Source organism: Falco punctatus, assembly GCF_963210335.1.
Source record: "Falco punctatus genome assembly, chromosome: 6".
Classification (NCBI taxonomy): domain Eukaryota; kingdom Metazoa; phylum Chordata; class Aves; order Falconiformes; family Falconidae; genus Falco; species Falco punctatus.
This window is the reverse complement of record NC_137585.1, coordinates 62,690,073-62,714,102: the sequence shown is the minus strand read 5'-3', so window position 1 is coordinate 62,714,102 and position 24,030 is coordinate 62,690,073. Positions and strand designations below refer to the sequence as shown.

General features: G+C 46.7%; 1 protein-coding gene across 7 annotated transcripts in view; it reads right to left on the bottom strand.

The window, feature by feature from the left end:
* The window catches only part of PLXNA4 (plexin A4), a 470,690-nt gene that overhangs the window by 434,940 nt on the left and 11,720 nt on the right, over nt 1-24,030 (bottom strand). For all 7 annotated transcript variants that reach the window (XM_080393434.1, XM_080393431.1, XM_080393432.1 and 4 more), the window contains exon 2: nt 6,209-7,472. In XM_080393434.1, coding sequence (XP_080249560.1) covers nt 6,209-7,387 — 1,179 coding nt within the window. In that variant the 5' untranslated portion in view covers nt 7,388-7,472. The remainder of the gene's footprint in view (nt 1-6,208; nt 7,473-24,030) is intronic.

Sequence of the window (24,030 nt, the reverse complement as noted above, 5' to 3'; positions counted from 1 at the left end):
TCCAAGTCTCCAGTGGGCATTCCAGAGAGACATTACTGTATTTCTGAGGCTACTGCCTTTGCACAGACTGCACTGTCTTTTGGTTTTGTTGGGTTTTTTTTCTTTTTCTTTTTTTTTTTTTCCCTTGGTTCCTGCTCTTGCTTAAATCTTCAGAGGAAGGAGAAGAAAGCACTACTAAACGCTGACCAAGAACTGACCTCAACTGACCACGAGCCCTTTGGATGACAAACATGAGCCTGTGTAATTTGGAGTAAAGACATGTATGCAAAACTCTTGTGCCTGGTCTATCCAATAGAGATAAACAAAAAGACCTATTGTGCAAGCACAAGTGGCGTTGACATTCACAGAGATTTACTTAGGATAGCCCAACTGGCAAGCAGTGACACTACGAGGTCTAATGAAATCGATAGCTCGTTCCTGTGACTGAGTCATTCCCCTGGGAAAGCAGCAGCCTCACATACCGGCCAGCCCAGCCGGGAGAAACGGGCAGGGGCTGTGTGGGCAAAATGTCAAAGCAGCAGTATCGCATGGACCTGCTTCCACACGTTCCTCTTCCCAAGGTCTAAGCAAAAGTTAACACTCACTTTCACCCCAACCTTTCCTGTTAAGGGAAAACAATGGGGGAAATGACAGATAGAGACCACAACTCCTGGTTTTTAGTTTGTAAAGTGATTTTTTTTCTTTTCTTTGAAATGCTCCTTTCCAGCAGCTCTATCTTATGTCCTTCTTTCTAAATGACCCTGGTTTTCTGTCCCCCATACCAGAGGAACACAATAGCAAAGATGATATTCACTCTTCCATCAATAGGTAGGAATGTTGGGTGGAGCACTAAGACCCAGGAGTCCCTGAGCTGCAACTGCACTGCAAGTTATGTTTTATTGTGCCTTAGCCAACCCTCCTGTAAAACGGGGGTGATGCTGCTCCCCATCCTGGTCTCTCAGAGATGCTCTGTTAGACCTGTGCCCCGTTAATACCAATGATGACAAATGCAAGCCCTGGGAGGAAGAGGAAGTCATGAAATAGGCTGTTTATAGGAAAATCTTGGCTACCCCATCACCAACAGTGGCGTTGCCAGGAGTCAAAATGACTGTCCCATACCATACGCAAAGCCCTTCTAAGACCCGAGCTAGAAATGACCCTTCCTAACCCAGCGGCATGGAGCAGAAGAATGCCCATGGATCAGTCCCAAGCACCATTCATCCCAGGGTGAGGTGTTCATGTTGCTAAAGCAAAATGTCTGTGCACCCAGCTGGCATCCAGACATGCTAGACAGCCACCTATGGAAGGACTAATCGGCAATATGCCCTCTACAGCTGCCTCCTGCATTCAGTTAAACCCTGTTGAGTACAGCACTGCTTGCTTTGGTGGGTGTCAAGCATCTCAAATGGGCAAGGGGGATGCAGGGAAAGCGGGAGGAAGCAGGAGAGCAGAGTCCACTTGTGGAACAGATGGATGGAGGAGATGCAGGACTCTCAGGGATAGGCACCAGTATCTGCAAAGACGTTTTGGGGAGTTACTGACTTAGGCTTGTCCTGGAGCATTAGAAGCACAGGAAGCCTCTATAGCCAACTCACTTGTCAGACAATTACTTGGGTCCCAAACATCTACTTTGCCTGCCCTCTGCTAGCAAAGTGTTGGAAAAATATTGCCTGGCTTTTTACACAAGGTCTTTTGTTGGCTGGTCAGCTTCAAAAACATTTCTTTTCTCCCTTAAGTGACAGCATTGCCATGAAAAACAGGAAGAGACTGAATACAGTAATTTAAACAGTCAAACTCCATTTCCTGCCAAAAGGAAAAGAAAATACCGGCAAAAGGCAGAAGCCGGGCAAGAGTTGGGGACAGACACTTTGATTATCTTGGACAGATTATTTGCACTGTGTATCTGGTAAAAGCTACAGCGATGGAGGTGACACCTTTTCATTTCAGGGACTGGAGTCTGTTAGGCTGCAGAAAGGCAGGTGATGCTGTGAGGCAGATCAGGAACTGCAATAGCAGCCCTGGGTTCCAAACAGCTCCTAAGCTGACAGCCAGAATCACATGCCAATGACACACTGTTTGGGACATCACCGCAAGCCAAAGCTCCAACAAGGATCCCCATTCCTCTCATCACCCCAGCAGACCCTGGCATCCTCATGCTGCTTTAGAGTCAGTCTCCAATACAATCATGCATAAAGAAGAGGAGGGTATGTCCCACACCTGCTCGACCACCAATGTAGAGGGGAAGGCTCCCCTGCCTCCACTACTGAGCATCCCTGTAGCACAATTGTCACCGGGCTCCAAAATACACCTATTGTTTATGCTGTCTCATAGTAATAAAAAAAAAATAATCAACAAATCTCCCAGTGATCAAGTCCTGTACCATAATGGCCATTTACATCTCCATCCTCCTCCTAAACTACTTTTTTTTTTTTTTTAAGAAACCCAGTATTTCTCAACCGTATCAACAGTTAATTGCAATGTTTATGAAGTATATTTAAACCACAGCCTTCTTTATCCAACATAAATTGTTTTCCGTGTTAAGAAGCCAATTTTTCCCTGCAGAACAGCCCTTCCTTCTGCCAGCAGCCTGCATGCCCATACAGCCGCGCTCCCTCTGCTCCATACATTGATGCACCGCAGAAGCAGTCAAATTCTGGGGACACACAATGCTCTTGCTAGAGCACCAAAGGGGATGAAGGTGCTCTCTGTGGCTATATAAGTAGGCATGGCTTCCATATCAGGAGAGGAGATTTAGATTAAACCTGAGGGAAAGCTTCCTAGCAGCAAAGAGAGATCATGTATGGAGAGGAATCTCCATTGCTGGAGGTTAAGAACAGGTGAGACAAACATCTGTCAGAGATGTTATAAGTAGGGCAGAAGGGCAAATCAGATGACCTAATAAGACTCTTTTTCCCAACCTCATTTTTCCTCTCATTATATGAATTTCTAAGCATTTGGGGTCAAGTATACTGTTTTAATATGAGATAGCTTATATTAAAAGCTTATATAAAAAATAGCTTATAATTAATAGCTTATATTAAATTCTTTTCCTCTTATTATATGAATTTCTAAGCATTTGGGGTCAAGTATACTGTTTTAATATAAGCTATTATCTTGTATTTGCGGAGAGGAAAACTAGAGAGTTATTATCTGGAACTGTTCATCATCTGCGTGAACACTGCCAACTTGCAAATCAACTGCCCAGACATAAAAATCCATCACTTTTTGTGATTTATGCTGAAGATTTATGGGAGGACTGCTACAATGCAAGGACAGGGGAGGAAGGAACATTAAGGATCTCCACTCATCTGTGGACTTTTATATTTCTCATTCTGGAAATTCTTCTATCGCACTGCTAACCACTGCAACATGCACACACGGTGGGCACGAGAGCAGCACAGGCTCATTGCACAGTTGTAGCTCTATCCCTTGCCTTCACATTGGGTTTGTAAACCAGACCAAGGTGAGTCTTTGGGACATCCAGCCCTGTAGGACATCTGAAGGCCAAACATCTCCTGCTGCGTGTTGACCATGAGACACAGAGCATCCAGCCCAGCTTGCTGCCAGGTCCTACACAACCTCAACTTTCCCCAGCTCCACCAGCAAAGTTGCCTGACCAGAGAAGCTGCAGACTCTGCACTGTACTGCTCCAGCCAAGCACACTGTTCCCTCACATGCCCGTAACCATTTGTGTGCATATTGCAGGTTAGGAGAGCTGTGCTGGGAGTGGTCCCCAAGAGACTTCTCTTGCTCTGAAGCAGCCTTTAGCAAGCATTACACCAAAACAGGAGCAGAAGCATCCTAACATGTGCATCTCTGAGTCAGTTATCACCCTATGAGAAAAATACTTGTTATTAAAAGCCAGACCTGACCATGCACCAAAAGGTGAGGACAGTGTGGTGAGCCCAGCTCCATAATTCATGGTCCTACAGTTAATAACACAAAGAAGGGCTGGAATATGGCTTCTAATAGTGTTTCTCTGAGGTACTTGGTGAGGATTTCCCACAGTTCGGCGCCAGGCACATCAGCTTTATCTGTTCACATGCAGGATTTCAGCTGCTGAGGGCAGGGCAGCAGAGCTGAAGTTCCTGTCCAGCCTTGATTGCATGCAGGTTAAGCCTCTATTTGCACCACCAGAGAAATATTTGACATCCACACAAAACCAGGGAAAGTCTCACTGATGGATTTGCAATTGCTTTTAGAGCTGCTTCAAATGTGTGCGAAGAGGCAGAGCAGCGGTGCTGGTGGATGGCTGGCCAGCAGGACATCAGCAAAGGAGACAAGGTCCTCACAGACATATATCCAGGCTCCAAAATACTTCACCAACCATCACATATTTTCCAAGCTTAGCAGCTGGACTCTGCAACCCTTACAGCAGCCAAGTCACTAATACCTCTTCCTCGGGCAGCACAGCTGATCTCAGACAGGGCTTGCCAGCAGCTTTAAGCAGACTCATTTAAGGAAAAGACAGCTCACTTGGTTACACTTTTCAGACCCCTGTTTTTCCTTCAAGGATCTCCAAGCTCTTTTTCCAGCTGGGAAGTATTAGCATCTCTAATTCGCCATGAAGAAATGCAGTCACAAATGTGCTTTAACAGTTTCTCCCACTGTCACCTAGTTCCTTGTCCTTTCCCCAATCTCTGCATTACTGGCCCTCCAAATTCAGACTGGTATGTCAGTCTTCTTAGACCAGGACTCACCCCAAGGGACACAAGAAATCTGCTGGCTTTTTTGCTCCTGTGTAAAACCACAGATGCCAGGTGAATGAGAGATTTCAAACCTCCCGATTTGAGAGGTCCAGTATTGCAAACATTACTATGGAGCACAAGCAGAGCAGATTTGCAAACGCATAGAGAGGCTTAACAGCCCAGGAAAAACTCCAGTGGGAAGCTCCCAGCTTAAATCTAAAGACAGCTCTTTGAATGTGCAGAGGCCTTGAGGCTAAACAAAAAAAAAAAACAAAAAAAAAAAAATCAAAGCCAGATTTGGGCACAGACTTTCTCTCTGTGCAATGCTCCATAGGGAGCTTTGCAGGTCCAGGCAGAAGGGATCCCAACTAAAATGAAGGACTTGTCCCTCCACACGTTCATCTTGGGACTGTAAGAGCAGTGCAAGGTCAAGCAACAAGTGCTGAGGGCACTGGTGTAAAGGGAAATTATGGCAGAGTAAGGTAGGACCAGTCTCACTGCAATGAGGTTTCCATCTGTGTTCCTCTTGGTCTGTCCTTGTCCTGCAAAGGAACAACAGCAGGGATCTCCCAGCAAAGGAGGCTTGAGTACAAAGGAAAGCTGGAGCAATCCCATATCCCAGGCCCTGACTGCCTTGAGATTATGGGGCAGGAAAGCGCTCTGGTGTTTCTCCGTATTCCCTTTGCTCAGACTTGAACTTGCCTCTCACTTGAAAGAGCTAATTAAGGGAGGAAATCAAAGCCCAGAGAAGCAGCTATTACAGCAGCCTGGGTGTGGTGCCGGCTGTAATGCCGACTTCTGTGCATGGCATCAAAGCCAGCTGTGTGCTGGCAGGGCTGATGCACAGTTCTGCAATGACACTTAATAAACCAACAGAACAAACTAAGACCATGCCTTAAGACCATTCGTAGGTCAGGTAGACCAGACTCTTCCCCAGTCCTGCCCTTAAAACTTGCAGCATTTAACCCTTGATCTGCAGCCAGGCCTTAATTTTGCAGTGCAAAGGCAACACAGAGCTGGCTGGAAACTGAAAGCTGAAGGACTGTGGTAGTTAACGACCAGTGCTTCTCAGCCCTTGAAGAAACCAAGCCCTGGCTTCACCAAGTTCCGTGAACAAATCCTGCTCCAACACCAGCCCAGGGAAATAAAGTTACACCAGCAGACACAGAAAACAGCACAAGCCATTGTCATTATCTAGGTCCTGGTTTGATTTCTACGTTTGAGCCAAAGCTGCTCAAGGAAATGCAATTTCACCCCTTATGAATTGCACAGCAAAGTAACTGCAACAGGCAAATTCCTCCTAAGGATTGACAGGCCCCTTGGCTTAGTTCATCAGCAAACATCGCATAAGGAAAGCGATACCTCCCTCATGGATACCTGTCCATGAGAAATCTGAGGTACAAACTGGTTAATTTAGGTGGTATGGTAAGCTGGAGGCAGAGCCAGGACTGAGAGGAGGCAGTCTCAGTTCCTTAGTCCCTGCTCTAAGATCTGTGATCACACGAGGAGATTAAGGTTGGGTGCTTAGGGGCTTCACTTACCGCACTGCTACAGGGAATGTCCTTAACTTTGAGCCAGGCCAGATCTAGCGTCCCCTCTCCCCTGTAGCAGGACTGCAGTCTGTCCTTGATGCGATCATTGATCTTTTTCAGGACAAAGATGCAAAGAGCAGACTCATCCAAGGACTTCATCTTCCTTTTCTGCCCCTTGGAGAAGACTGTGAAGAGAATATCATCCTCAGGGACAACACCCAAAGACCTGGCTAAGATGGCTCCAGCCTTAGACAAGTAGGCTGCCTGGAGCAACCGGTACTCCACCCCATTCTTCTCACAGCCAATGGGTACCTCAACATAGGAGTTAAAGGCTGTGTCCTCCTTACAAAGCCGGACCAGCTTGGAGGTATAAACCTGCTCCTTTGTGGTGGAGCCAGGTGGTGAGATCATCTCAGGCTGCAGAGTCAGGAAATAGACAAAGTTACCACTGCTGAAGCCATAGATGTAGTAGATATCAAAGTCAGGGATGATGGTAAACGTGTCTGAGGGGATCTTGATCATAGAGGCCACGAACTCATCATGAAAGACATACGCAAACATCCCATCTGCCTCGGAGTTCTTGGTGAGCTTTCTGCTGGAAATAGTGGGGAAATACTCAGGTTTGCCATCCACAGCAGTGGCAATGAACAACTTGTCATCCATGTTGCTGTAAGAAACAATGACTCCAAAAACAGAGCCACTCTCATTCACCCCAGAGAGATAATGCTCCTTCTTGTGGAAGGGCTCTCCCAGCTTGAAGAGGTCATCCAGCCTCAAAAGCTTACAGATGCCCTGGTAAAGACTCCCACATGCTATCAATCGATTCTCCTTGTAGTCTATGAGGAGCATTTTGTTTATGTTGTTAGTGGGTGTCAAAGGCTCATTGCAGGTTTGGACTATCCTGGGAGGATAACACTTGGGATTATCATCATCAGGACCAGTCTGGTGGGTCACCAGGACCTTCAGGTCACCGGAGAGTTTGTAGATCCTGTTGACAGCTCCCAAGTAAATGTGCCCAGTTCTTTCGTCAACCACCAAGTGATTGAAGTTCCCCTCTGCTTGGTCTCCAGTGAAAGTGATGAAGGGCCTCTTTGGATGGAGTGGCTGCTGCCTACCAAGAGGTGACACTGTAGTAGATAGCAGAAGGTGAGAAACCAGGCAAGTCCATTTCCACATGGCCAGTGACATGATTACAAAGGTTTGTATTCCCAAGGGAACGAGGATTAAGAGCTGTAAGAGTCTTCAAAGCACCAATTCCCTGGCAGATTTTGTCCTACAAGCAAAGAGAAAAGAAAACAAAAATACATTACTATGGAGTATTCCTTCCTCCTCCCTCCTTCACAACCATGCCATCCTCAGAGCATATTTAATTGCTAATCCTCCCTTTCTCGTCTCTGAGCTCTCTACTTAAAACCAGCACAAAGGGACCCCTCCTGAAAGAAAAGTTGCTGGTAGAAAGAGCAGAAATCACATTGCAGAATAATAAATCAGCACCCTTTCACTCTCCATTACACACACATGTGCCCCATGGTGCAGCACAAAAATTCACCGGAAGCCAGAGCAGTACAGAAGGCTGATGGTAGAAACATCGAGCAGTATTGCCGTTTGCACCGCCAGCTTTGACTCAACTGTGTATTTGCTATCTAAGATGGCAGGACTGGAGAAGGATTATTATCCCACTCTTCTGGATGAGGGGCTGAAGCCTAGAGAAGGTCAGGGACCTGCCTACAGGGACAGGTCCAGATGGATGCTGAGCTCTTTTGCAACCCTTGAAGCTTGCCAGGAAGAAGCCAGCTCTGGTCTGACATTAACATCCGTTCAGGGAGCCCTTGGTCCAGGACAGGCCTGTTTGAAGAAGATCTCTGTGGCTTCCAGATCAAAGCTGCCTCATGCCAGCCCAGCCTGGAGTACAGACGTAGGAGCTGTGGTGTGCCAGCCTTCACAGCCACATCTATACAGGGCATGCAGCCAAGCACAGAGTAAGCTGAGCACCAGGTCTTCTCCCTCCCCTGGGCTCTCGTAACAAGACCACTTTCCACCCACCACACAGTCAAGAAAACATTGTCTGAAAGAAAGGCACAGCTCCCCAGTCATCTCAGATGACCGAGGAGAAAGGGTGTGCCTAACTACTAGTAGTAATAAAGTCTAAAGGACCATGAAGTAGGAAAACTAACAACCCAGGGACCAGCCTTTTGACTTTCTAAAGAGAGGGGAAGAGGGCTTCCTTGCATCACTCAGACTTTTAAAATCTCTCAGGTTTTAACCAGGGTGATGGGAGCAGTATGGGATTCAAACAGCTTCTGTAATTTCATGACCACATCACTAAACCTCATCCTCATTCCATGGACATGCATTTGCCTACTCAACACATCCATCTTCTCCCTGTTCCTTCGCTTTTTCATGGCTGCTTCTGTACCAAGAACAGCTTTGGTCCTTTATGGCCCCACAGAGCACATGGGAGATTGAGTCGTATCAACTCAGGTCTCACAAGCCAAGCTCCTTGACGAGTGCTGACTGCACAACCTTCGTTGCTGGTGGCCAGGCTGAGCTACATGAGTCTTTCCTCCCTCCATCCTTCTTTAACATCCAGATGAGAATTGCACAAAACTGTTCTTGATTTTAAGGACACAAGCCAAACCCCAGTACTCTTGCAGCCCAGTGTCCTATCACCTGTCTCAGAGTGACTTTGCTGAAATCAGAGGTGTAACTAGCTGAGCAAAGGTGACAGTCAGCCCTGCACAAGTAGGAGGCAATGAAAAATAAATAAAAAAAATAATCACTTTTTATAGCTCCCAGCAGGAAGGAAGATGTAGCAGTGACACAGGTCTGGATTTGCAGCTTTTTCAAATCTGTGTAACCCTGCTAACACCAGTGGAACTGAAAAATTTACTTAAAGAAATAATTAAGAGAATAAATCCTGTCTTCTTTTGACCTGTAAACTGATTAGATCTGATAGTGGAAAGGGTAAGCCTGGGCTTGTAGAGCATCCACCACTTTTGTGCCACCCCAAATATTTCAGGATCCTCACAGCAGCCAGAATTTCAAAGCTGTTGTATGATCACCTTCACCTCCCACTGCCCTCCCTACTGCAGCAGCCACAGGCATTAGATAGATGACGGACAAAGGTCATTTCACATTTACTTTAGGTGTGTTTACCTAGTTCTCCTTTGCCTTTCTGGTCAAGCAAATATTTAATAAAACCAAGCTTATACTGCAGAGTTTGCAAGACTGTCTCGCGAGCAGAGGAGGATTCACTCTGCAGGGATACACAGGCTGGCCATGCAGGCTTTTAATAACCTTTATTATGATAGATAGAGCAGCGATGGGATGAGCTCTTCCCACACAACCATTCTTCTTTCTGGAGGGGACATCCTTGAGAGACCAAAAGAAGAGGGAAGCTGTCCGAGTCCTCTGTTCAGAAACATCACATGGCAACCCTGAACATTGGCTCCTGTCACTTAGGAGTTATGATCCATATTTCTAACACACTGACTTGATTGGGTACTAGACAGATCTAGGAAGAAATTATTCTTTTCAAGTACTAAAAAGATACCTGTTTTACCCCTGTATCTCACTCCTCTTAGCCTTGCAGAGCCAGCATAGCTGTAGGACAGGGAAATGGGAACTGCCATGACCCAGAGACAGAAGAGGTAACAAACAACCCCTCTTCTGCAAGAGAGCCCTCTGCCCAAATGTCATCACAACACCCAAGAGCAGAGTTGCACTAAAATAAGTGGCCAACACGGCGTAAGAGGAGATACACTCCAGGTGTGGAGTCTGAGGCCCAAACAGGTGAGAATTGTGATTGACTTTGAGGTGCAACTGTCACTCATAGAAGAGGAAGGTGAGAGGAACCTTCCTCCAGGCAAAGACAGCAAATTTGGTCTGGAAACCAGAGAGACCTTAGTGAGAAACTCAAGGAAGACTGGGTGAGGAATCCCTTTTGCAGCAGATAAGGGTGCTTCAAAAATAGTGAACTTCAGGGGTTAAGATGTTCACCTGCAGAGGAAAGAGCAACAGTCTGCCAGCACTGACAGCCACCAGGTAAGCACAGAAACAGCCTTTTGGGACAAAGCAGGGAAAGCAGGAGCCTGGGGCTATCTTGCCTTCTTCCATCAGCCATCTGAGTGACCCTAGGAGCAGGATTTTTCTCTTTACATTGTTGGCGCTCATGCCTTCTCTCCCTTCTGCTCATGTTGGTTGACCTGTACCCTCTGTCCCGGAGTCTCAGTCAGTACTTGAGCCTCTAATGCCTATAATTTATAATTTAGCTTAATTAATAACAGCAGAAAGCAGAGACAGGGAGGACTGGTTGTTTAGCCTGCAGAATAGAGCAGGGTTTGTACTAACCCCTTAGAGGATGCACCAAGGAGAAGGGAGATATGCACATCTTTTTATTACCCATGTCTGGAGAGCAAAAAATCATAGCAGCTGGGAAGACATAATACAGCACCATGGACATACCCAGTCTCTTAGGCTGCCCAGTTTACAAAAGTGTAATTATAAGAAAAAAAGCAAATAAACAGAAGGCCACAGCAAGCAGGCAGTGAGGTCTGGGCTTAGGCTCTGAGCTGGGCATTTCTAAAATAAACTCAAACCACCTTCCCACAATGATCAGGCTCTCTTGCTTTTTCCCCCCAGAGACATGGCCAGCATCAATGCCCTAAGTCACCATGTAGGGCTCCTGTGTGAGATCAGAGAGTCCCTCTACATGGCTCCTGCCACAACAGCCTCATCCCCAGAACATTCAAGGTCCCTGGGAAGGTCACACATCTTCTACAGCCCCAGGGATCCGTAGGGAAAGACCTTTTGGTAGAAAGCAACTGGTTTTTTCTTCCTCTATCAGGAATAGCTGTCCCTGCTCTGCTGGACCTTTCACATACAGTGGTGCTACTGAGGAGATGCCACGGGCCATAACAATACCAAGCTTTTCCTTGAGACTGGATCACCTGGGTGAGTCAATTCATTGTCCCACAGCATAAAACACCCAAGAAACTGCCTACCTCCTTCTCTGACCATGGTTTGGCTGTGGTGCTACACAACCTTCATGAAATGCAGCAAACCTAAAGATAGATATCATTCTTTTCTTCAGAACTGGAGCTACACCAGATTTGAACAGTCTGGACATGAAAATGAAGCAGAGGAAGCCTCCTTGCAAATCCAGTTGTTTCAGACAGGGCTCCATCCACGGTCAGGGGAAGGTCTCAGAGTCAGCTCCCACATAAGATCTCACATGACTCTCTTAGCTGTGGAACTAGTGTCTCAACTCTGACTTGCAAATAAAATATTCCCCATAAGACCCCTTGAACTCACACAGTTTGGTTTAAGGACTGGTTCCCTCCTTGAAGGATAGCACATTATGATGCTACCCTATGGTGTGGTTACTTTTTTACTGTTATTGACCATTTCCAGCAAAGGTTAGAAACCCCTGAGTTAGAGGATGCAGCTTGGTTCTGCTCAGGGATCCCCAGGACACAATCCTAAGACTCTGAAACTTGCAATCCTATGATAGACAGACAGAGTCCTGGACAAGAAAAGTTTGGATGCAAAAAAGCCTAAGAGGAAGAAACTTTCCGAACTTCTTTTAACTCAGTTGGTGGCTGTTATTAGATGGGACAGCTAGGGAATGCTGAATACATCCTCAAAATGCAGCAGGTTTCAAGGGGACAAAGTCAAGAAGGATGCACTATGGCTGAGGAATTAGGAGTAAATCAGCAGTAAAGAGGACACAAAGGACTGGCCTGTCAACGGAGAGGGAAGGAAGAGCCTAGGAGAAAGCGTAGAGGAAGAGAGGAAAGAGAGCAGAGGCATTCAGTTTTGACTGACAATCTCACAATAGCCATGGTCACATCCCTGTACTAGAGACTGGCACAGATCCACCCCACTGCAGTGACATCTCCTGAATGGAACATGTCACTGGGTGAACATGGGAAACAACAGCATCTCTCCATTTGGCTCACACACACAACCCTCCTGCCACCACAGGTGACAGACAGATTCATATCAGCAGGTCCCCTGCCACAGCCACATGTTGGCAGCAGGGACACTGCAAGGTCAGTGACAAGAGGAACCAGGCATGAAAGCCTGGCTGCAAAAGGCCATGGAAGCAAACCTGCCCTGGGTCCAGCTCCAGCCAGGGCCTCAGAGCAGAAGTACATATTAAAACCCAGAACATGCCCAAATGTGCTGAAACAGAGGGGGAGAAAAGCCACCACATCCTCCTGGGCAGTGGCTCTGACACCACCCCAGAGACCCTGTGGCTGGTGGGATGGGCTCAGTGAGTTCGCCACCATGCAGCACCTGGCTAACAGGAAGCCAACAGCACAGTCCGGGTGGTTAATGAAGCCCAGCATTAATCAGGCAGCACGCTCCTCTGTTTACTCCTGCTCCACTCAGGCATGGCTATTCATTTCCCGGGATGCGGGAGGCTGTGCAGAGATGCTGATGAGGCAGACTCCCAGTGACAGAGCCAGCACAGAGCAATTCAGCACCAAGTGCAGCTACACAATCCTTTTAATCTCAGCTAAAGTTGGGTTTTTTCCTCCTGGCTTCCTTTAATAAACCCCGATTACCATGGATAGAAGCTTTTATTTGGAAGTTGACATGGTAAGAAAACTCACACAGGGACATTGTCAACAGCTCCCACAACAAAGACCAGCTTCTAATTTCAGCTAAATCTTTTCTTCCCTGAACTTGCAACCTGTCCAGCACCTAATGGAAACTGAAGCCAAGTCTCTCTTTGAGGGCATCCTGCATCAGAACATCTTTTCTTTGGACCTCACCGCAACAAACAGATCCCCACACAAGCTGCAGCTTGTCCCAGATAGAGATTAATTTGGGGAGTGGTTTGTTTGTCAGGCACTTAAGGTAAGGTGGGACAGCATGGCCTTCCCTCACCACACAGGTTATTCTACTCAAGCACTCAGATGGTGCCCATCACCTTGTTACCTGTGCGTCTGCCAGCAGCGTATTAAATGATGGGATTGAAAATTGCCATGAGTGGGATTTTCTTTCTTTTTTCCAATTCCCCCACGTGATACAACTGCATGCGGATGGTGTTTCTGCCTGCATTTCAAACTCTGTTTCCTATCAACAAGAGCAGGTCAGAGCTGTGCTCCTTCGGGCTTGCAAGGGAGAGCAGAGAGGCTTGTAATGGTTTCTCAGTTCCTCCAGGAATTTTCTACACAGAAACTCAAATGAAAGGACACAAATATTCAGTGTCACAGAAACAAGAATGGAGTTTTGAGGTCACGGAAATAACCTAGAAATCCAGAGACCAGGGTTAAGCTCTTTTCTGGAGCAGATTTGGCTGCGAGTCTCCACAGCTGAGCACCACCCTCCATAATGCAGCTAACAGCATTTCCCAGTCTGAAAGTATTCTGAGGATAGAGCTATTAACATTATTCATTATTACGGTAAGTGGGGAAATGTAAACCCCCAGACAAACTAACTATTGTAGCAAGAACACACAAGGTTTGCTTAAAATTCAGTGACCATGTCACAACAGCACCTAACTTTGTTGACCCTACTTCAAGGAACATTTGTATGAGACCAGACAGGTCCAAAGCACTAGGAAAAGTGAATAAATGCCAAAACCCAGAGTGTCAGGTTGACTTCTGTTTCCAAGTCTTATTCTTGTCCCCAGCAAAGCCATCGTATACTCCTGGGACTGTTCTCCCCACTACAAAGTTTTTCTCTACTTTACCTCATTGAAGTGCAGCTCTCATGGGGTCAGCAGTGCCAAGTTCACCAAGACATTAAAATGGCATGGGATATCCCTTTGGCTGGTTTGGATCAGCTGTGTCCCCTCCCAGCCTCTTGTGCCCCTCCAGCCCTTTCGCTGGCAGGGCCAGAGAAGCTGAAAAGTCCTTGGCTTAGTGCAAGCACTCTTTAGCGACAACTAAAACCATCAGTGTGTTGTCAACATTATTCTCATATGAAATCCAAACCACAGCACTGTACCAGCTACTAGGAACAAAATTAACACTATCTCAGCTGAAACCAGGACAGCACTTCACAGGTAAGGAGACCCTGATCAGCTCTAGACACGAAAAGGAACGAACACAGCCTCTGCCCCTAAAGGAATGATGAATATTGAAAAGAAAATGAACTGAGTTTCATCCCAGCAGGTCTCCCCAGCTTGTATATCAATTACAGCATTTTAGGACAGCCTTGAGGAAAACAGCATTTCATTCCTCAGAAGTCAAGCTTATGCTCGCAAATTCCCTTTAAGGCTTCAGGGGCTCTGAAGAGTACCCAAATGAAGTCTTTAAATTTTCTGGACCTGTTCAAATGGGAGCCCTAAACCACCACTTTGATCCTCAAACAGCAAGGAAGGGGCTCTGACCCCAGCTTTCTCTGTGAGTCAGCAGGCAACTATTTTCTTGTTGGCCGAGGCTGTATAGCACAGTTTATGTTGCATTGAATGCCAGTGGGTGGATGTTTCCCCCTGCTTTGCAATCTTGGGAAGATCTGCGAGACACAAGTCCTCTCTCTCTCAGGCTGAAGCCTGGTAATTAGCACTGTATAAATCCATGAAGAGCCAATTCTCGTAAGACAGAGAGACCATGCTTCAGCTGCCTCCCGAAAGCCTGGCAGAGATAGTAGCTCTGTATTTGCAGTGACTTTGTGATCACTAGCTATTTTGCTCTCGAGATCTACATGAGATGCCAGCAAGGATGAAACATGGGACTTGAGGAAAAAACAAAACCTTTAGACCTTGATCTACTGGTTGTTGGAGCACCGAGATCTATATTTGGAGGTGGGGAAACCACTTGCAAAGAAGCCAGGAGAGAATCTCCTGGCTTCAGTCTGAGATTTCACTACATATTCAAAAGGCAGCTGGAGCAGAGCAGCCCGAGAGACATGAGGTAAAAGCAACAGAACTGGGAAAATCAGAGATACCAGGATGGGGAATAAGGTTTGGAAATAAAGCTTCAGAGGGATGTAGAGCTGGTGGATTTGCTACACAGGATCAGGCTACCTGCAAACCAGGTGAGCTTCAGTTACCAGTGCCCAGTACTTAACAGTTCAGAGAGCGTGGGACATTCTCCCACGTGAAGAGTGTGCAACCGGCCAGCTGGTGTGGTTAAGGCAGAGCACAGCTGTGTACTCGCAGAGACCAGAGATCCTCTAAAGTAAGGGCCATCAATCCTGCAACTATACTAAACTTTACAGTCAGAAACAGGCTGAACGTGCAGCAGGAGTAGGAACATAAAGAAAACACTGTTAACAATACTGTATTACTGGGAGGGAAGTGTCAGATAGAGGTGTGATGAACTTCTCTTCAGTGATGCAGGGTTTGCAGCAGAGGCAAGAACAGTCTCCCTTTATGCTTTATTCAGCATAAAATTTCCTCCTTTCATTTATGGCAGGTGTCCAACCCATTTTGGAGGAGCAACCACTAGCTATGGATGGGGCCAGTGAAAAGATCTGACACAGCAAATCATTCATCTTCAGCTTCCCACGTGAGTGGCTAAAGAGAGCAGATGAGTGAGTACAGTCCCATAAAACAGGGCTGGCTGGACCATCTCTAATCTTAGCCAGATCTCAAGTCCAACACACACATTATCACTATCGGGAAGGAGTAGTGCTGACTGGCATTTGCTTTCCCAAACCTGAAGGAAAGCTTCAGTTTACTGCAACCATTAGCAATATTTTTATAGTGACATCTGTACTGGAGATTAAAGGGAAAAAAGTAAATAAGACAACTCCTTGTTTCATTTTCTCTGTACTGTCTAATTCTGACCAAATTCCTAAATGCTCCTGGGTGGGTTTTTATGCACCTATGAACCTCCTGGGCAGACACATGCCATTTATTTTATCACTTTTACGTGACAGCTCTTTCACAAACTGGCCTCTGTCTTTCATTCCTTGAGCAGCTCAGATGAGGGAGAGTCTTTTTCCAGGTTTCTTTAACACCTAGGGCAATTAGGTCCCAATCTAGTTAGCTGATAACTTGCACGTTAGCTGAAGTGATCTATTTCTGCTAACTCTATGGGCTCAAAAAGATATCTTTAAAAGATGTTAGAAGGCCAGCAAGTCTGTACTTTTGCCCCAGCATTCACCAGCCCCAAATTCCAGACATCTTCTGCAGATATGAGATTGCTACAGAGCACAATCTCTTCTCTACAAATGAAACAATACAGCACCAAATAAATAATTTTAGAACAATACCAGTCTACTCCATGCTTTATTTGGCTTTCCCTTACAAATTAATAAAAACTGCATTGAAAATGTTTATAACTTAACCATTCTGGCTTAAAAGTACTTTTTGTCAAGTTCAAAACAAAGCTGGGCTCAGTGCAGCTGCTATGTTCAGAGCAAGATTCCCCCCTGAGAAAAAATACGCGAGCTCAGACCAGAGATGTCCTTTTCAGAGCGTTTTGGCTAAAACCTTCTGTCCCCACTTGACTTGGATTTTTTTTAAACAGGGTGAAGGGCAGTTGAGATGCCACATGATCCAAAAGGCAAATGGACAGGACTCCGATGGAGAGCCCATGCTTGCGCTAGCAGAGGCATCCAGCTGAGGCAATTTCCAGCTCAGCAGCACTAGGGGGATTGACTCTCCTTACTGTGCCAACAGCTGTAACAGGGCAGTGTGCATGCAGCCCTGACAAGCAGCAGCTTTGCAAGCACTTGCGGGGCAGGGGGACAGTCTGACAACTCTCCCACCACAGTCCCATGATATCCCATTTTACAGACAACATAGGAACACAACAGGTACTTTCAGCAAAGAATCAGCAGCAAAACTCAACCCCTCCTTAAAAAAAAACCAAACACACACACAAAACCCCACAAACCAAAAACCCCAACCCTTACTGAACTATTACTAACCTGCTATTACTTTTCTTTTCCAGTGACACTTCCACCACGAAGCAGAGGACAAGCCCAGTACTGCCAACACACAGAAAGGCCAACGGGAAGTTATTCTTAGAGCCCTGCTCAGCTGTTGCTGCAGGATAACTAGTTCCAAGTCATGCTTGACAGTCTCAAGATACTGCTGAGCTAGACAGGACACCTATGGCCCAGATCCGATACAGACAAAAGACAGAATTGTGCTAATATGGGTAAGAAGATAATCACACACTATGTTTGTTAACAAGAAGAATAGAGCTGATGTTGTATACACACAGAGAGGCTGTGTTTGCAAGGAGATACACAAATTTATCCTGTACAGCATACAGATGCATTTATTTTTGCACAAAATTACACAATTCCTGTACTCCCAGTGCAGAGCAGTGTGTGCATGCATAATTACACCAAGCATTAGCAGCAACACCTATAGCTCAGGTTCTCTGACATGTTCTGTGCTAAGACTTGGTTTTAAGGTCCTCATTATTCTGACAGACCCGAACCACTCTGAGGACGATTTCCTCAGCTCGGTGTCTGCCTCAGGCTAACATCACCACAGAAAGTTGCATTCAGAATGGCTTGGACAATTCTGAGAACTAAATTAGGAGAAAAGTTTTTGCAAATTATTGATGTTAATATTTTTTTGTCTGTGTTTGACCCTTGGTTATGTTCTTTCCACTGTCTTACTGAAAATCTTCTGTGCTTTGGAGCAGGTAGTAAAAATTGTGAGGGTCCTCCCCTACTATCATGGGGATCTTTCGTCTACACCTGAAAGTCCTTCTGAATTTGACTAAGTTACACCATCTAATAACATGCACATTGCAGATAAAGATTTTGCCTTTTCCACTGTTCCCAGGATGGATCAGGCAGCACTTGGGCTATCACCACAGAAGAAGTAAAACATGCTCAACATCAGGGATGAAGGGACTAAGCAATTTTTCCCCATGCTTATTTGCTGTGTCAGCTAGAGGCTGCCGTGGTGCTAAGCACTGCTGAGGAAAACTCTTCTGGGCTCCCTAACAGACTTAGGCTGCAGCTCAGCTTAATTAACCCAACTGGAAAACAAAAGAGGAGAATATTCTGGCACAAGGAAGAGAAGGCTGGGAAGTAGAGGAGAAAGAGAAAACTGGGCAGAGACAGTTTAGGAAAAGGGATACAAGCAGAGACTGGGAAACATGGGCAGACTGTAGACTTGCAGGTTCTGTAACCACTGAAACATCCCCTCCTCATGAATAGAGCATTGACCCCACAGCTCCTGAGTCTCCCAGTTCCCCCAAGACGGGCTTCCTCCAGCCACTGACAAATTTGGAGTACAAATCAATTACATAAGGTTAAAGTTCTGCAGGCACATTTCCATTTTTACCTTACTCAAGATCTTAGAAAAAGCATATAAAACAACAACAAAAAAAAAATGCTGCTGCAGAAAGGAAAAGAAGGGGAGAACAAACAGGTAGTTGCTGAATGATTGCAGACTTACCCAGCATCTTCCTTAACCCTCCTGTGTATGCTGAGAATAAATTGAAGCATGTCCCCCCAGAACAGAGGGCACTGCTACCCCTTTTTAATTCCTTCTCAACAGCAATCTTGAATGTCACATCTGGAACAAGTTACCAAATTATGAGGCTGAATAGAATCAGGTGCAGCAGCCCTTATTTGCAGACTATTCCTACACATGGGAGGATGGGGTGAAGCAGAGCGTGATGACCTGAGGTTGCTCTTACTTTGTTGTCCTACTATAGCTCACACCAGCACATCACACCTTGTCCTGAAGGGCCATTCCAACTCCCCCCAGTAAAATAACACACTGCTGCTCACAAGGGCAACCTGTGCTGTAATCAAGATGTGCCTACGCAGAGCACATCCCCACCTCCAGAAGCTTCAGTCTAGAAACACCTCAGGGAGACAGAGGTCCAGGAAAGTGAAGACTTGGCCAAGGTCATGCTGATATAGCTCATGTGTTTAATCCTCAGCTCAGTGCCACAGCAACAAGGCAATTATTCTGCAGAGCCGTGCATGCAGCACCAGGAAAACCTCCTTTATAGCTGACTCCCTCTATTATCATCTCCTTTGGTGCATGTTTTAGGAACACACACCCTAATGGCTCTGGAGTGGTAAATTCCCATCAGTCTTAAACCCATCCACTCGGCAGCACTTTGCCAGCATCAGCAGAATAGGTGCATTATATACCCAAGTGTCATTGTTGAGACTACTTTAAATAGTGCAGTGGTCACTGTGTTCAGCTGTGTGTCTGCATGAATGCGTCCATGGCGTCCTGCAATGATACAGCACAGAGTCCTGCTGCTGGCAGCCAGCCTGCGGAGCCAGAGAGAGGAAGGGAGGAGGTATCTGCTCCGGCTACTCCGTTGCAAAAGCTTTCTGCAATTTATACATGCATTTCCCCACACTGACAAACCTCAAGAGGAGGCACTGTCAGGCTACCATCAGCAATGGCACTTTATAAACAGCTTGCTGCTGCTGCAAAGCACACCTGCAAAAGGCAAAATCTCTCCTTCTCCTTATGTAAATATCATCCTTAGGCCAGACGTTTAGACAGGGATGGAAGCTGCAGGTATTCTGCACTTTGTAGGATCTGACCCTTCATTTGCACAAATACATGCCTCATGCTATCAACAGATCACCCTAGAGCAGCCACAAGGAGGGTGATGCAATTGTTTTAGCTATTTGCACGGCTTCATCATTACAGATCCATCATCACAAAGCATTAGCTGTCTTAGGAGCATTGTTACAGAGAAAAGCTAGCATCAGAAACAGGCATATGAGCCCGTTCAGTCTGCAAAAGAAAGTCTATGTGTTTGCAATAACCACTGGTTTCAGATCTGGGTAGTGCTACCCAGAAGAAAGTTACTTGTTTGCTTAGAGTCAGCTGCAAGCAAAATGTCACTCCAAACTCTAATTTAATCCAGATCCAAGCACCATCTGCTTTGTTCCTCTCTGCTCACACAGTCTAGAGGCACCTGTGTCTGAGATGAAGGACGTTTTTAACATGGGGGCGTGGGAAAGCCATCTCTGTTCATAAAATCCTGCTCATCAGAAATGGAGACCTTGATAAGACAGGTTGCAAGACCTGAAGAAACACTACAGAACAGGTACACAGGTGCTGAAAGAGTAAAAGCCACAGAGGACTGTTTTCCACATGCACTCCAGCCCCACCAGCTGCATTGCAGAAGGCAAGCCTGCCCTCATTATCCCACTGCCTCCATCACTTCAGCCATCCCTCTCTCCAAAACAGGACTTGTGGCTCTCTCCCCTCACCCTGCAGGATCCCACAGCTGCATTTTGAGTGTTGCACAAGTCTCAAAGACCATAAAAAGCACATAAGCCTGTGCCCATGCACCCTGCCCTTTGGGGGTGTAGTCACAACAGTTTTGACATGAGGTAGGAGCATCCTGGTGAGGCCACATCTGGAGTTCTGGGTCCGGTGCTGGGCTGTCCGGTTCCAGAGAGACAGGGAACTTCTGGAGAGGAGCCAGCAGAGGCTACGGAGATGATGAGGGGACTGGAGCATCTCCCTGATGAGGAGAGGCTGAGGGAGCTGGGCCCGTTTTGCCCGCAGAGGAGAAGACTGAGAGGGCACCTTATGGGTGTCTACAACCATCTCAAGGGCGAGTGTCAGGAGGACGGGGCCAGGCCCTTGTCAGGGGTGCCCAGCGACAGGGCACGGGGCAACAGGCACAAGCTGCAGCACAGGGAGCCCCACCTGAACATGAAGGAGAACTTCTTTACCGTGAGGGTGCCAGAGCAGGGGAACAGGCTGCCCAGAGAGGCTGTGGGGTCTCCTGCTCTGGGGACATTCAGACCCCCCTGGACGTGCCTGTGTGCAGCCCGCTCTGGGAGAGCTGCTTCAGCAGGGGCTGGGCTGGGGGGGCTCCAAGGGTCACTTCCCAACCCCACCATTCTGTGATTCTGTGGTCCCTCCTGCTCATGGAGAGCATTGTCTGTGCTCCAGCCCCCCGCGGCCTTGGGTGAGGGGCTGGAAAACACAGTCCATGGTCCTGGCTCCCATGCAGCTGGGACATGCAGCTTGGGGCCAGCCAGGGAGCCTTGGGTGGCTGCAGATGGATTTTAAGGACACAAGGCATCCACTTGTGACAGGAGGCTGGGCTGAAATTTGCCCTTGCTTCAAAACTTTAAACCTGTAAATCTTTTGCTTTGACTAGAGGAAATAGGCAGGGGAGAGAAGAAGGGAAGTTTGGGTTGTTGTGTGGCGTTCATCTGAATGCAGCATTGCTTTGTACTAGGTGTTGTTGAATTTGTCAGGACAGACCTGGAGAACCTATCCAGGTGTCACTTCTGGACTTTTTTTTTTTTTTTTTTTTTATTTAGTAAAACGACAGCATAGTGATAAGTAGAAGCAGGGACTTCTCCAAAAGCAGTGAGCCTGTCTAGCAACTCCTTTTGCCACACTGACCCTTGCTAAGTCAGTCTTAGCAAACCCACTCAGGAAACAGGATTTGCCATGTGGACCAAACCATGCTGCAGCAAGTCCATAGTCATGACTCAATACTGTGGGCACATCGAACACCAAGCTGTCCTCTGTCTCTGCAGTAAATAGGAAATCCCCATCAGCTGCCTGCAGAAGGGAGCCCACAGCCCATAGCTGTGGTCCTGCCAGACGCCCAAGTGTCAACATAAAAACTGTAGCGGCATACACAGGTGTAAAAATGCTATAGCAATTTGATGGGTTATTAATAACAAGATATTTCTCCTCTGTGGCCATCTGCGTCCCATACACCCCCACAAATCCGGCACTTTCCTCTTCCAGCTACAATCCTCTCCCCCTCATTCAGGGCAAATAATTCCCTTTTTTTCCTTGCCTTCAAACCATGCACGAAGGTAGCGCTCAACAGGCGGTTTCTCTGGTACAGTCCATGCAGACTAACATTGTGCCAAGCACCGTGAACTCAGAATAGAGGTTTTTCTACCAAGGTGCCAGAAATAATACAAATAAACTCTTCTTCTCTCCCTGGCTTTATATCCACAGCTCCCACACATCACTACCAGCGGGGCTTTAAAACTAAAACAGACTGGGCCTACGTGGCTTGAATTTATTCTGGAAATTTATCTCTTCTTGCTGAAAGCTCTGTGTTTGCTTGATCTTCCTGCCTTCCAAGTCCTACAAGTGCCACATGTTGCACAGCTGGATTCCTGACAGAGAAAGAAAATAGGATGGAAGAGAGAACAGATTTTAAATACACACACACACACACACACACACACATATACACATATACGAAATGCAGTGGCTGAGGTTTTCAAAAGTCTCCTGTGAACTTCAGCAAAGTAGCTTCAGATATCTCTAAGGGACCTAAATGCAGGAAACACACAGCTCTTGAGCTTCCAAAAATCTGCTCACTGCGGGCAGAAGAGGAAGGAAAAGGAAACAGGCAGCTCCAAAGGACTTGCTGCTCTGAAGATGCTCGAGACCAGCTCTTGCAGGAAAGGATTTGCAGAAAAAGCTGTATTGGGGAAGGCTGGAGATAAGACAGCCAGGAGGAAGAAAGATAGATCTGTGTGGCAATAAGGGAGATGCTGACTACTTTTAATTCTCGAACTTGCTGGGGTGTGACTACTAAAATAATAATGTGTTTGGCCAGCTCAGGGAGAATTTGTTCACCCTCAGCAGCCATAACGGGAATATCCCTGGGGTCCAGCACAGCTAATGGTCCCACACAGACATGGGCAGCAACATCCACTTCCAGTGTGCCAAGCCAACTATAAAGCAAGAAAAGCTAAGGGGAAGAAAGCCTGTTCATCTTGAGCAGCTTAAAAAAAAAAAAAAAATCACACCGGAGGAGAAGATAAAGAAAATGTTATTTCCTGTGAAATGAAGTATTGCACTCTGTAACAGGAGGGGCAAAAAAATAAAAAAAAAGCAAGCTAGAGAATCAGTTCATAAATACAGGAGAAGGTCAGCTTCCTCCTCACCAATAACTTTGTCCCGCAGGAATCAAGCATGGTATTTGATGTAGGGCAGATATTTGATTCCTTCCTCTGCGTGGGAAGGCTGACACACATCCCACCCACCCCTCCGTCCACCTTCCCCACCACGTAACAGCATTGCCATGGGCTGGTTCAGGTCCCTTCTGCTGACCACCCTGCATCAGCAGCAACCAGTTTAAAATCCACTCCCTCTTAACACTGGGCTGAGGAAGGGATTATTTTTCCTGTGCCTGAGAATAAGCAGTTGCTATAAAACCTTCTGCCTCAGCCCAGCAACAACGAGACCTTGGAAGAGGCTAATTATGGGTGGCAAAGTAAGTCACCCACTGGCAGAGAGCACTGGAGAAGAGGCAGGCGAGCACAAACCTGCAGCTGGAGACCTTTTTGCTTATTATAAAATAAAGCTGATTCTGCTACCTGTGTTACCAGGGAAGGAGAAACAAGACAGGAGAGAAGACAACCACCCCATGAAAACACTGCATGGAAGGGACCACATTTTTCCTCTTCCAGCTCACTGTTGCAAGACTAAGTAGCACAGCTTTCAAGCATCACACTGTAACTTCCATTTCCTTGTGCAGGTACGGCAAAGCCTCAAAATTATCCTCCCCACACATACGTACCCAGAAGGAGGGGAAGCAGAGCAGGAAAGAAGCCTGTATGGCCACATAAGAATGTTGCTGGGTAAAAGGAGGCTCAACACACCCTGTGCATCAACCAGTGGGAACCACGAAGATGTCTGTATGAGCACGAGTCCATGCATGACCAAGGGCCGAGAAAGCAGATTGTCACCAAGTTGCAATCTGCTGTGCTGCCTCACTTGAGTGCTCATGGCCAAGCTCCAGCTGAGCCACTTGGAGGGAGGAAAAGTGGTGCAAAACCTTCATCCTCTGCCCCTGGCAGCCCTTCAGTGACCTTTCTGTGATCAGAAGAGCCTGGACCAGCACCTCCTGAACATTATTAAAACGACTGAGCTCACAGGAAGCCACATTTCCAGATGCAAAGGTTTGTCCAGGATT